Source organism: Eucyclogobius newberryi, unplaced genomic scaffold (genome assembly GCF_026437365.1).
Source record: "Eucyclogobius newberryi isolate DKJ021-1_F unplaced genomic scaffold, fEucNew1.0.hap1 SCAF_4, whole genome shotgun sequence".
Lineage (NCBI taxonomy): Eukaryota > Metazoa > Chordata > Actinopteri > Gobiiformes > Gobiidae > Eucyclogobius > Eucyclogobius newberryi.
In genome coordinates, this window is record NW_027316056.1 from 11,604,114 (window position 1) to 11,617,982 (window position 13,869).

Sequence of the window (13,869 nt, forward strand, 5' to 3'; positions counted from 1 at the left end):
GCTCTTGGCCCTCATCTGGGAGTATGATATCATCGCATTATAAAATCTGATCAGAAATGCAGGCACGGTCCTAGGAAGAACAGATTTATTTACACTTTGATGTGATAAAAGAATAATAATAAAGCATAGAAAAAATGTATTTCTTCAAAATCTGCACTCTGTTCCAGCTCTCTCTTCCAACATCATTTACAATAGGAAATGGCTGAATCTCAATCTCATTAAAAAGCAATTAATTGCTTAGCCTTCAATATCGTTCATTATTCGAATCTCTTGGGCCTCTGTAGCGACTGACTTACGTTTGACCCTGGCGTCCAGCTCCTTCTCCATGAGCTCTTTGGATGTGGCGAACTCGCTCAGGGTGATTTTTGGCGTGCTGTCCTGCCCCACAGAGCCGATCATCTCCTGCTCCTTCTCCTGGTTCACCTCGGCGTAAATGTTGATCCAGGGGATTTTTCTGAAAGCAGAAAAAGACACACAAGAAGAAGAAGAAGAAGAAGAAGAAGAAGAAGAAGAAGAAGAAGAAGAAGAAGAAGAAGAAGAAGACTTTTCACCATGAAGATGTTTGGATGCCTAAAGCTATATTTCCGGAAATATAGTTCAACTTTGAGGGGAATGACCAGTATAGAAATAAACTTGTTACAAAATAAGTAAAATATGCAACTGCCTGATTTTTTTACAATAATTAATCACAATTAATTTCCTCTTTCGAGCTAATCTAAATCATTTTTCAAGTCCTGCACTTCCTAAAACTTCCTAAAACACATACAAAAAGTAAGAACAATACATCTTTATAAGTTTTAGTTGGGTTATTATTTTTCTGTCACACTGGCTATAAATGATTTTTAATCTGGTCATCTCTGCAGTATTAAAGTATTCGATATCCTATAGCAACTTAAATTAATTGCCTAAGAAATGGTGGTAAGAGTGTAGAAAATAACATCTAGTGCGCCATTATAAAACTTAATTATAAATACATTTAAGCCTTTCACTACATATATCATCTAATGTGCATTTATAACACCAAATTGAGTTCTTTGTTTGGTTGTTGCTCTAATTTATTCCTAATTACTATTCAACTGGTTATTAATAGCCCTGTTTTTTCAACTCTAAGACTTTCAAAAGAAATTGCCTGCCTTTAGATTAATGAGGAAAAGTCTATATCCATAATTAATGACAGCTTTCCCCATTTCTCCAACACTTTTCAAGAGAATCATTTTGAAGATGAATAATTTATATAGCAAATAAGAGCGTCGGGCAGCAGAGCAAGTGCATATTAAAACATTTAATGGTGGCTTTCTCCGCATTTTATCACTGCTGCGTAGGAATGACGCAGCGAGGGTCTTGGGGGGATATTTTAGTTTACATTTGCAAACAAAAAAGCTCACGTCACGAGTGTAATTGATTTGTCCAGACTGCTCGCATCAATAATGAATGGTATGGTAATGGATATATACATGTAGTGCTCTGTTCTACCTCTTAAACTTGTAGATGAGGAAAACTGCTAAACCCAAGAAGACCACGGAGAGGAGCATGAGCATCGCTGAGCTGCTGTGGCGGGGGCTCGAGTCCACCAACGGAGCTGCGCCAGAGACACCACACACAGACCAGATTAAACACAATATAGACATCAAACTGCAATGACGCTGTAGAGTAAAGAGAATGCAATAGGGCTGGGAATCACAGGCTCCCGCACGATTCGATGACATACGCGATACCAATACATTTTAACATCATTTTTCTTTGTTTAACCACGATCTACGTAAACTCAAAATGAAAGGCATCCATTTTAAGAATGAAAGAGTCAAAATGTCAAAATTCCTTTCTTTAAACAAGCAACAAAATTGTAGTGCGGTTTTTAATCATTTGGGACATTATACCAAAAAGGACTCATGGCGATGTATTGATACAGCAGCCCGTGATATCGATACTGTATCACCAAATTTATATATCACGATATATTGACATTTAGAAAATTTGGCACACCCCTGTAGTAATAGTAACAACATTAGTCACAGTGACAAAATATGGTCGTCGTTTTGTGGGGTTAAATCTGATGTTGAAATTGAGATATTCACAGTGTATTCTACTTTCTGGATTCCTTATTTACTTGAGATTGGTGATGTTTTTTATGAGCAAAAAAACAATTTCCCGATCCATTGTGCTCTATAAATTGTCAGAACTACAGAAATACATTTTAAATAGGCTTGTTGTGTACAAAACCTGGAAAGAAAAGTACCTTAAAAACAATGTTCTTTAGTAAACTATTTCATTCTAAAGTATTTAATTATCCATCAATAAGCACCACTTATAAGCCATCCTCAAGTGGTTATAAACAAATAACTAATGATTATTAACGTCTTAGAAATAGTTTACGGAGGGACCTTAATTTAAATCGTTACCAACTACAACTTTTAGGTCAGATGAGCTTATTGTACTAACCTCTCCCGAAAAGGTGCTTCGAGGGGCAGAACACGCACACAATAATCATCTTCACTATAGAAATGTGATAAATTGCACTGTGCTAGTGTGAACCCATGTGATATTTGAATTTTTGGCATTTAGTTTTCGACATATTCGAGATAATTTTTGCATTGCCTTTTTTAAATATTAGAATAAATATGGGGAGGCATGACATTTTCAAAAGGCCAAATGAATTACCATTACCCAGAAGACGGCTTTAGAGAAATGTTCTACACATTTTATTATTTTTATCATAATTTAAGTATTTGTTTCACTTTTTTTTTGTGGGGCATGGGATGAAGAGTACCAAACTGAAAAGAGGTATACAACATTTCATTTTTAAGTTTGCTGCAGTGAGAGGTCACGGTTTAGATGCATTTCTCATAACCAACATGGAATCTGTCCAGTATTTCCTGTGTATTACATTTGGGCAACAAATTGATAACTTGCTTAAAATATACACAGACAAGTGATTTATTATGTAAAATAAAAGCTGAGTTTATGTAAACTGGTACAAAATTAAAATTTTTGTATTTAATGCATATGGCTGTATAATTGGAGCCATATCGATTGGACCGTTTTAATAAATTCAACACCTATATATCTCGGGATTGTGTCGTCCTACGTCATCAGGCCAATGGGGACCCAGCAGTTCATTGGGAATTTTCTCATCTAGACACTACTTTTTTTGCGCTGCAGTGAAAAAAAAAGTGGATTTGGTCAATAACGTTCAAGTCTTGGCTCTTTACATGGTTTGGGCTTCACCTGTTTGGACGTCTTTGTCAACTCTTTATTTTCACCAGGACGATCCTTGCAACAGAAATGCATCCAGAAGGCAATAGCAATAGAAATCTTCATTATTACAACTACCGTCAAATTTATATTATACATCTGTCACTGTGATAATGGGTCCAGAAATGAGATCCCTGTGTTTTCAATATCACAAATGTCTGTAAAAGTGAGCTACCGTGAAATTGCTTGTTTCTGTTGGTGCGACAGTGACGGCAGCAGGTAAAGCTGAAATGGTTAATTGCACATTTGAATCAGGATTGTCAAATAGCATTGGTATGATGAGATGAATAATAACTATATGTTCACTAACTTGTTGTCTTCATGAAGTGTTTATTGCGATTGTTGCCCAGAATGTTCCATAATTCCATAATGGTTTGATGCCATACTGTGGAACATATATTCTCTCCTGGGCTCGAATTGGTCCTGCCCAAAAGGGAGGAGTTATAACTGAAATGTTACCCCCCTTTCACTCTTGCATCTTGGGTTGTTAGGGCATAAATACAAACGTAACATTTGATTGGTCGTGACGCAATCATAGCAAGCTTTAATTGCCTCAACACGTATAAAACTCTGCCATCTGCTTTTCAACCCTGAGATGTTAGTGCTTTGGTTTGGCACAAAACTTATCGATCTCCATGGAGACAAGCAGGTGACACATCCTATCTATCTGTATATTGTGTGACATGAGCACAGGGATCAATAAACAATGTGAAATCTGCGAGAGCGACAATTGTGTCACATGTAGGACCTATCACACAAACGCTCTGTAAACGTCACAGCATAAATAACCCCAGCAGGATTCGACCTTACCTCTTTGTACATTTGCATATAGTGCCTGTCATTGCGAGTGTATTTCCGCTCCCATCTCCCGCTCCCCAGACAGGAGACGGAGACGCGGTTGACGCTGACCTTTCTCGAGCGGCTTGAAGGCTTTTTAGACCTTTTTTTTCTGAGGTGAAACATAAAGAGGGATCCAGCTGAGCACACCTCCAATGCCATTGCAGTAAAGTCTTGCACTTTGAACAATGGACAACCAAGAGTAGCCCCTGAGACACTATGGGCCAAATAAAACCAGTGGAGCGTGGGTATTAGTGTGCGGGGTCACTACAGAGAAGCCAAACTGTGGGACCTGAGTACGAACTGTGTAACAATGGTGGAACAGCAGATCACATCAGACTCTGCTTTTTGGTGCGGAGTGTGGGATTGTTCCAGTATAACACAAAAGCATGTCAATTGTTCGCCTTAAGAGCATAATAGATTTATTCTACATTGATGAAGACATATTGTGCGTTTGTCACAAATTTAAAAGGGTAAATGAGAATGGAACATTTGGTTAAAAGCTCTAAAAAGTCAATTTTTCACCATTTGTCTCCTGAGATTATAGGGAGGGGGAAATGCAAAGGACTTCGTTTTACCCAAATTGCAATGCATTCTTAGGTGGCTTTTTTAAAGGTTAGTGCAAAAGAGTCTGTTCTGGAGAGACAGAAGTGATCTGGTTGCTATGGTAATGAGTTATATTTTTGACTTTGGTTTAGGATTTCTTTTATAACACTAGGTACACATTGTATACAGCTAGTAGGAGATACATAGTCATACATGAGTCATTGCTGTTTACATGTCCTTACAATTTAACCAATTTGACCAAACCCTTTTTCTAACCTTACCCTTTGCCCTAACCCTTTTATCAACCTCACCCATTACCCTAATGTTGTTCCTAACTGTACCCATTACCCTCACTGATTCCATGACTTGCTCGAAGTGACGTTCATGGATGGCAAAAAGGATCGAGTGCTACAACAGGGTCCGTTCGGGTGATACAGGTCGCTGTTTCTCCTGAAACTCATCTTCTCTGCCCCTGTGACGTGCCACTGTTCATAGATGAAACCAAAAACACATGAGGCTCTGTGTTTCCTGACTTTTCATTGGTTAAACAGCGTCATGTGATCACTTGCCCACCAAAATAGAGCGTTGCGGCGCGAGGCTAGCTCTGATGCTAACTCACCCAGGAGTCTATATAAATGCACCGACGATCACTGAAATGTGAATTTTTTTTTTTTTAGGGTTCTCTAGGCCATGATTTTGTATTATTTTTTCATTTATTTGTTGGATGTCTGCTGCTTTTATTTTGTGTCTGCTCCATTTCCGGTCGTGTTTCTTTTTCTCTGTGTTTGTTTTTATATGTTCTTTCATTTAAAAATAAAAACATTTAAATATATATCAAGAAAAAGAAGAAAGTTTTAGCCCGGACAACGTTTCTAGTGCGTCCTCGGCTCCTTTTACTTGTTTGAATGACAGTGAATGGGTCTATTTGTGTCTTTCTGGTGTCCGCACTTTGCAATTCAAATGCAAGTCCAGTTGTAACAGACGAGAGTGAAGCAGCTGCAACTGTCTTCAACTAGAGATGACTGGGACTGATGGGCACGACTCAAAATCAGAGGAAAATCTGGCTAAACGCTCTAAACAAGAGGAGCACCCGTTTAATTGATAGCTTTTTGCCACCAAATAATGTGACGTGACAGAGAATGGTCTGCCAGTCACAGCAGACCAACACTCTTGCATTAACCCTTTTTAAATAGTTAAGGTATATTAATGATGGGCACACAAATGACTGGTGCATAGGCAAAAATTCAAGCCTGAAGACTGCCTGAGGCTTCATCACTCAATCATGGCCTTGCTTCCTCACCGGTGCAGTGGCAGGACACTCAGCCTGCTGTGCACCTCCCAGCAGTAAATCAAAGCCCAGCTGGCCTTATTTGAACCCCTCTCCCCCCCAGCCGCTCCAGCTATCCAGTTGGCACGCCCCACCTTTGCCCCACCTCCAACCCAACATCCCCCCTCATTCTCCTGGCCCTTCTCGACCACCACCAGTGTCCAGGCAGGGACCCTCATCAGCACTCTGAGTCTCTCACAGTAGCGTCTTCAGTCCTGGCAGGGCTCTGGTAAGTCATCTAATCAACCTAAAGATCTGTGTGTGTGTGTGTGTGTGTGTGTGTGTGTGAGCTACTTAGATGTTCACAGATGATTTCTCACCGATTTACTCATCCATCCTCAAACCTAAACCGAAACAAAGACAACTATTGTGCTAGGAGTTGGATAAGATGACCCAAAATGCAAAATATAGTTTGATAACTTAACAGCAGATACTCCATCCTGTAAACAAATATATGGTGTGTTCGTTTCAGATGGTTATTTACGGTAGAGACCAGTGTCCAGTTGAAAGAATTACATTTTCTTTTATGAGTAAACCGTAAGCAAAAGAGGACTAACTAATTTGCATAATTAGCCCGCACAATATTAAAAGAAACAGAGAAAATATTTGACTTTTGATTAAAGATCCACATCTCGAAGAGCTCCACTTAAAATCAGGCCAGTCCACTATGTTTCCCTGCTCTTAGAGAGACAGCAAGTATAATTGGAATGGAAAAACTCTTCTTTGGCGCTTTATTAAAGGAGAATTCAAAATGCCAGGGTGTTATTTAAATGCATTGTGTTGACAGCTTGTTGGTAAATAGGAGCAGAAGTCTTACCTAGTGTTAGCTGAGTGTTGTAGACGATGACCCTGACCCCCGGCTTCAGCTCGAACTCCACCAAATTCTGGTTCAGCGCGCTCACGATGATGTCCGACGCCTGCTTGAACGATAAACAGGATTATATTCACATCTACCGCTGAGTTTGATTCTGTTTTTTTTCTTCGAATTTTGTGATTATAATTGCTTTTCAACTATTCTGAAATGAGCAAAACTTCTCGAGGACATAAAAATGACGTAAAATGCTATTATATTTACACCTGACATAAGTAGCAGACCAGTGTAAAACAATGTAAATTTGGTTTATTCTGTGTGTATTGTTAATAATTTGAAGTTTTGTAAATTATTCAATATTTGCTAAATGTTTTTTGTAGTTCTTCGCTGGTAAATTATGTACTCAAACTTGATAAGCAAAGTTGTTTTGTATACAATGGGAAAACAATCAATTTAATCTATTTATAATGCTAAAATGTCCATACCTTTTCCAGTTGTTCCTCTGTTTTCTTGCGTGTTTCTGATTGGTTCTTGCGTGGCAATAAGAACAGTTCTGCCGCGGTGGGGACTCCTGGGAACATGGCCACCAGGAGCTGCTCTTCTGGGAAATCCGAGACCTGAAACATATCAGAAATAACACCCATAATGCAAGTGGCAAGGGCAGCTAATTATCCCAGGCAGAGACAAGGGCGGGAAGAACTAATAACATTTACTTGAGTACTTTGAACTTTTTCATTAACTTGTCTTCCGGGGAATTGTTTTCAGATATAGTACTTCTACTCGTACTTGAGTAGCACCGGTATATAACTTCTGCACTCTTACTAGAGTCAAATATTGGATTACTCTTCCCAATGTAATTCTACGTTACAAAAGCTTCACGTTGACAATAATGCATTTTTTCCCATTGTTTTCTCTTGCACTGCTCCTCCAGGTATGATTTAATTTAGTATTTGTGTGTGTGTGTGTGTGTGTGTGTGTATGTGTGAGAGTGTGTGTGTGTGTGTGTGTGTGTGTGTGTGTGTGTGTGTGTGTGTGTGTGTGAGAGTGTGTGAGAGTGTGTGTATGTGTGTGCGTCTGTGTGGTCTAGATACCAGATTGTGCGGATCATATTATGTTTCGTCTCTCCTAAAGTGATAAACCATATGTTATGTGCAGACACCTAAGAGTAGTAGTTTCCCCATATACTCTTACTTGAGGAATATTTACTACTTTAATATTGTTTAATTAACTGTACTCTTAGTATAATACATTTTTTGACTTCTACTCACTATTTATGGCAGTGACGAGCAGAAGCTTAAACTGAGGAGGTTGAATAATGAACTCAATAGCTTCTTAATAAGCAAAAAGGTTCCAGATGTAGTAAGACAACCAAAGCAGGGAAGACCATAAACCCAGGGTGTGTCTGCTTTATAAAGTTACCAAACGAAGAAGTTCTACCCTACTTGGAGATGAAAACACAAATACCACTCCGCACTTTCTTTTATTTATTTGTATTCATTTTTTCTCTTTTTCTTTTTATTCATTTATTTATTTATTATTATTATTATTTTTTTTTTTTTCCTTGTTGACAATGTTACTGGACTGTATCTTTATTTACACACAAGTATTGATTGGTCTGTGTTTATTCTTTGAATAAAAAAATAATGAAAAAAAAATAAAACACAAATACCTTGTGACCTTTTCTTCATCCAACATTATTAATATTGACTCATTGAGCTCACAGTGAGCTTGAACGGCAGAATAATGGAGGTGAGTGAGAGTGCATGTATATGAATGGGTGATTGGTTAAAAAAATATAGCATGTTTTTTCTGACAGTGGGGAAAGGAATAAAGGCTTCCATATATGTTCAATTCAACATATATCATTTATTTATTAGATTCTAGGATTTATAATAGGAGTGTTTTAGACTGAACCAAGAAGTATATACTTAACGTTAAGAGATTTTCTTTAAAGATCTTTTATTGGTTGCTTGAGTGTCGCAGTTGGAAGCGCTTGTGAACATTTTACCCACAAGACAGAAATGTCATGGCTCGAATTGTTCCCAACACATTTCCAACATGTTCACAGTTTTCTCAGGGCGACGACGACGGGCGAAGTGATTAAGAAAAGAAGAGTTGTTGATATGGGGATGAAACACACAGAAAAAAGAGTATTTAGTAAGACTTTGAAGAAGGGTTGTGCAGTTAGTCAAAATTAATTTTAAGTTTTTAAATTTGTTTTGTTTTGTCGTCAGTAAAAGCATGTGGTTTGGCTGGAGCAGAGTTTAGATTTTGGAAGAATAAAACATTTTTTGTGTGTGTTATTGTGTTATCTTACTGGTTTATGTGCAGGATATTTACAACAAGAGCAATTTTCATTTCATCAAAAACCCTGATCGATCAATACAAGAAAAAAGATAAATAATAAAACAAAACATTTCCTCCTTTGAAATGAGACGAGATGATGCAACTTAGCATACAAATGTAGAATAAACTGAGTTGGGGGAGAAAAATGAATCACACACAGACAACTTTTTCTGACAGTTTAAACAATCAAAATAAAAGGTGTAATCTGCTATTCTTATATTATATTATATTCAACTCAACTACTGTGTAATTGACTATAACCGGATGTGGCCCTTGTTTACCGGATGGTTGCTAGGTAACAGTTGTGGAATTACCTCGATCACGTCTGTAGCTCATGTCCAACAGAATATCAGAATATTCACATTTCCATTCTCTCTCATTTACCCCATTTATGACAGCTTGGGACAGGCTAAAACACACAGCAGTTTCATGTGAGGCTTCATTATGTGCATTCTACTTTGAAAAGACAAATTGCCTTCTTTCTGTGATGTCTACGGCTGATCCCTAAACTGCATTGATGGTATAAAAGGCCATTATGAGTGGAATTACACATCTCAGATCCATACGCAGCTAATTGAGAGTAAACATCAACACCGCAGCTGCTTAATCGACTGAATAAGACGGAGTTATAGCGCTACAGAAGCCCATTGAAAACTCCTCCTTCGTTTTTCATAAGTGCTTTTGTGCAGGAACGCGCTGAAGATGGACATTAAATCTGAGGGGGGAGTACATGAACACTTGTGAGAAAAGAGGTCTGATGGGGATGAGAGGAGCTGCCAGACAATAAAGAACCACATCAGCTGCTTATAGAGAACTTTAAAATGCTAGTAAAATTAGAACATTGAAACCAAACAAACAATGTTAATATTGTCTTTCTGTGTTTCTATATCATTTGTTGATATTCAGAAACCAAAAAAAATAACAAAAAAGAAAGAGCATGACCTATACTACACTGTGATAGGCAGTATCCATACATTTAGTTGTAGAAATACGATTGTTACAAAGAAATATACCAGACTGTATGAAGGAACATTCATGGTTGATGATTGAAAATGATCAAAATCAAATTAGGGCTTGACGGAAAATGTTGATTTAGTCATTAAAAGGTTGGAAATCAACATTGAGGCAGTCGGATTATGTAAAAGGAAAAGTAAAAAGAAAGAGAAGAGTTAATTTGCAAAAACAGATCAATTCCATTTGAAAAAGAGTTGTCTGTTTTTACATTTGAGCTCTTGCAAAAAACAAGGTAGACACTCCAAAATGAATAAAATCAGCCAGTTTAGTAAAGCTAAAATGAAAGTGTTTACAAGTGTACGTGTGGTCTCGGTGAATAGATAAAAGAAATAAGAGGGTGCCTTTTTTGATGCCATGAGGATCCTGCTTTGTTTCCCCCGCAGAGCTGCAGCAGAGTTAAATGGACTCTGGCTTTAATTGTGTCCGACCGCTTCTATCTCATCTGCTGCTTTATGAGGGGCTTTATGGTCCGGGAGCTGTTTACGACACTGAGGCCATCACTTCTGAACCTCGACCACGACCAATCCAGGGAAATAACCCTTTTATAACACCGTCTAAAAATTTCACTTTTGCTCAATAAACACATCAAGATGAAAGCTGCACCACATAACTTTGTTCAAACAAACTTGGCATGTATATGTGGACATGACAACACTTTTATGTTCATATTTTCATTTTGATTGCTCTGATTATTAGATGGAGAGAGCCCAAACTCTGGATTTTTAGTCATTTGCTTTTCAATCCCAAAAACAACATTAATTTTACTATTTAATATTGTATTTATGCCTTGTTTTATTTGCTTTGCTTTATTTGCTTGTTTCATGTTGTTTCTGTTGTTTGAAATTGTTTCGATTTATTAATTTATTTCATGTATTTTTTTTGCCATGTTTTCTTGTGTAATTAAAGCACCATTTGCTCTTCCTACTGACAATTTTGTTTTAACCAGAAAATAATAATAAAGCACTAAACACAAATTTAGTGGTAATTACAGATTATCCATCCATCCATCCATGAAACCTAATACAGCAGGAGGTCAACACTAGATGAAACTATAGCAACCAATGTCACGCTTGCTTTTTTTTTAGCTGAATAACAAACTATTTGAAATCTGACACAATTTGAAGCCAGAGTTTCCTTCATTCTCACTCTGAAACTCGCACTTACGTAACACTCTCTACTTTAAGTGTAAAGAGTGCAGTCTAATACCTTCTAATGCTCAGTCGCTGCCAACTCTTTGAAATGAAAGTGCTTGTGAGTTCCTGCAGCGCTTGAAGTACACAGGCCTTTGGGATCCCTGAATGCTAATTCATTTAGGGATCAAATTTACTGCCTCTGTCCAGTGGGTTCAAGCATAAACAAAAGCGAGCGAGCTGCAGGCATTGGCCAGCAATAAACAACTTTACAGAAGACGTCGAACTTGCATTTCATTAAGTAGCAAAGGACACACTCTAGATCTCATAATTACAAAGGGGGTAAATATTTCAAATGTTAATGTGATCGATGTTGCTCTGTCTGATAATTTCTGTGTCTTCTTTGACCTGTCTGTTTCTCCCCAACCTCCGGTTGGTCCTGCAGTTGTTCAGAGGAGACACATAAGTGATGGCACAGGTGCACTGTTTATGGAAATGATAAACTTTGAAAATGTCTCATGTTCTAATGTAAATGATTTGTTGAACTCTGTTACATCTAGTGTTTTGAATGTTCTGGACACCATCGCCCCTATAAAGGCTAAAATGGTTAAAAATAAGCAGAAGGCGCCGTGGAGAAATGATGATTCGGTCAGGGCACAGAAAAGGGAGTGCCGCAAGGTCGAACGGAAATGGCGCAAGTCAAAGCTCCAGGTTCAAAAAGAGATTTACAAAGAAAAGCTGAACATGTACAACCTAATCTTATGTAGAACTAGGGAAAGATATTTTTCTGAAATAATTGGAAGCTGCAGTAACAACTCGCGTGCCCTGTTTGCCAGAGTAAACAGATTAACAAACCCTCCAGCTCAGCTGCCGTTAGAACTCATTTCCACATCCAAGTGTAATGAGTTTGCATTATTCTTTAATGACAAAGTTCAGGGCATTAAAAATGCTATAAATCCCACAATGCAAAAAATTACCCTAAAACCACCAAGACACTTAGAGCTAACTCACTTTGCACCAGTAACTGACAAAACTGTCCATGAGATCATCACCAGTCTGAGTTCATCTACATGCTGCCTCGATGTGTTACCCACCAGATTTCTAAAGTCTGTGCTGAACAGTTTGTTAGCACCATTCACTCACATAGTTAACATGTCGCTTCAATCTGGAACATTCCCAATGTCTTTGAAAACTGCGGTCATAAAGCCTCTCCTAAAGAAGAGCAGTCTTGATGCCGCAGTACTGAGTCATTACCGGCCCATCTCTAATCTGCCATTTTTGGGCAAAGTCATTGAAAAGGTTGTTTACCAACAGCTCACAGATTTCCTCTTAATAAACAACTCATTTGATGTTTTTCAGTCAGGTTTTAGACCTCATCACAGCACTGAGACTGCTCTTGTCAAGGTGACAAATGACATCCGCCTGAACACTGACACGGGCAAAGCCTCAGTCTTAATTCTGTTAGATCTGAGTGCTGCTTTTGACACTGTCGATCATGGGATCCTCTTACAGAGACTAGAGGACTGGGTGGGCATCACTGGCACTGCCCTAAACTGGTTAAGGTCCTATCTGGAAGACAGGAAGTACTTTGTTGAAATTGGTAGCTGTGTCTCAGACCACATGACCCTGACCTGTGGAGTGCCCCAAGGGTCAGTCCTGGGTCCCCTTCTGTTCAACCTCTACATGCTGCCGTTGGGTCAGTTGATACGCAGTGAAAATGTGTCCTATCACAATTATGCAGACGACACTCAGATCTATGTTTCACTATCGGCAGGTGACTATGGACCAGTAGATTCACTCTGTCACTGCATCCAACAGATGGATGGTGTGGATGCAAAACAACTTTCTCCAGCTGAACTCAGACAAGACTGAAATAATCGTTTTTGGCCCACAGAAACAAAGAGAAAGTGTTAGCGGTCACCTCCAGAGTCTCGCTCTAAAACCTACAAACCAAATTAGAAATCTGGGGGTAATAATGGACTCAGACTTGAACTTTAATAGCCACGTCAAATCAATAACATCAGCATCTAAAAAACATTGCCAAAATCAAAAATATAGTGTCAAAACCAGATTTAGAGAGACTTATCCATGCGTTTGTCTCCAGTAGATTAGACTACTGTAACGGCCGCTCACTGGCCTCTCCAAACGAGCTGTAAAACAGCTGCAGTACATCCAGAACGCTGCTGCTCGGGTCCTGACTAGAACCAGGAAGTATGAGCACATCAGTCCTGTTCTCAGGTCTCTGCACTGGCTCCCTGTGGCTCAGAGAAGAGACTTTAAAGCAGCTCTGCTTGTGTACAAGTCTCTCCATGGCCTAGCATCAAAGTACATCTTGGATGTGTTAGTGCCATATGAACCATCTCGGACTCTGAGGACCTCAGGGACCGGCCTCCTGCTGGTGCCCAGAGTCAGGACAAAACATGGGGAATCTGCGTTTCAGTTTTATGCAGCTAAAATCTGGAACAGTCTTCCTGAAGATGTGAGACAGGCTTCAACTCTGACAATGTTCAAATCTAAGCTAAAAACAGTTTTGTTTAGCTGCGCATATGACTGAAAGGATTTTTTCTTTGCACTCTTCTCTTTTGTTTGTGATTTTATTAGTTTAG

At 38.7% G+C, this 13,869-nt stretch overlaps 1 protein-coding gene across 1 annotated transcript in view; it reads right to left on the minus strand.

The window, feature by feature from the left end:
• Positions 1 to 13,869, minus strand: part of sorcs3a (sortilin related VPS10 domain containing receptor 3a) — a 309,709-nt gene that overhangs the window by 16,136 nt on the left and 279,704 nt on the right. Inside the window, exons 23-26 of the mRNA XM_072463241.1 lie at positions 7,259 to 7,390; positions 6,780 to 6,879; positions 1,474 to 1,579; positions 297 to 454 (exon numbers count right to left, since the gene is read on the minus strand). Of these exons, the coding sequence (XP_072319342.1) occupies positions 297 to 454; positions 1,474 to 1,579; positions 6,780 to 6,879; positions 7,259 to 7,390 (496 nt within the window). The remainder of the gene's footprint in view (positions 1 to 296; positions 455 to 1,473; positions 1,580 to 6,779; positions 6,880 to 7,258; positions 7,391 to 13,869) is intronic.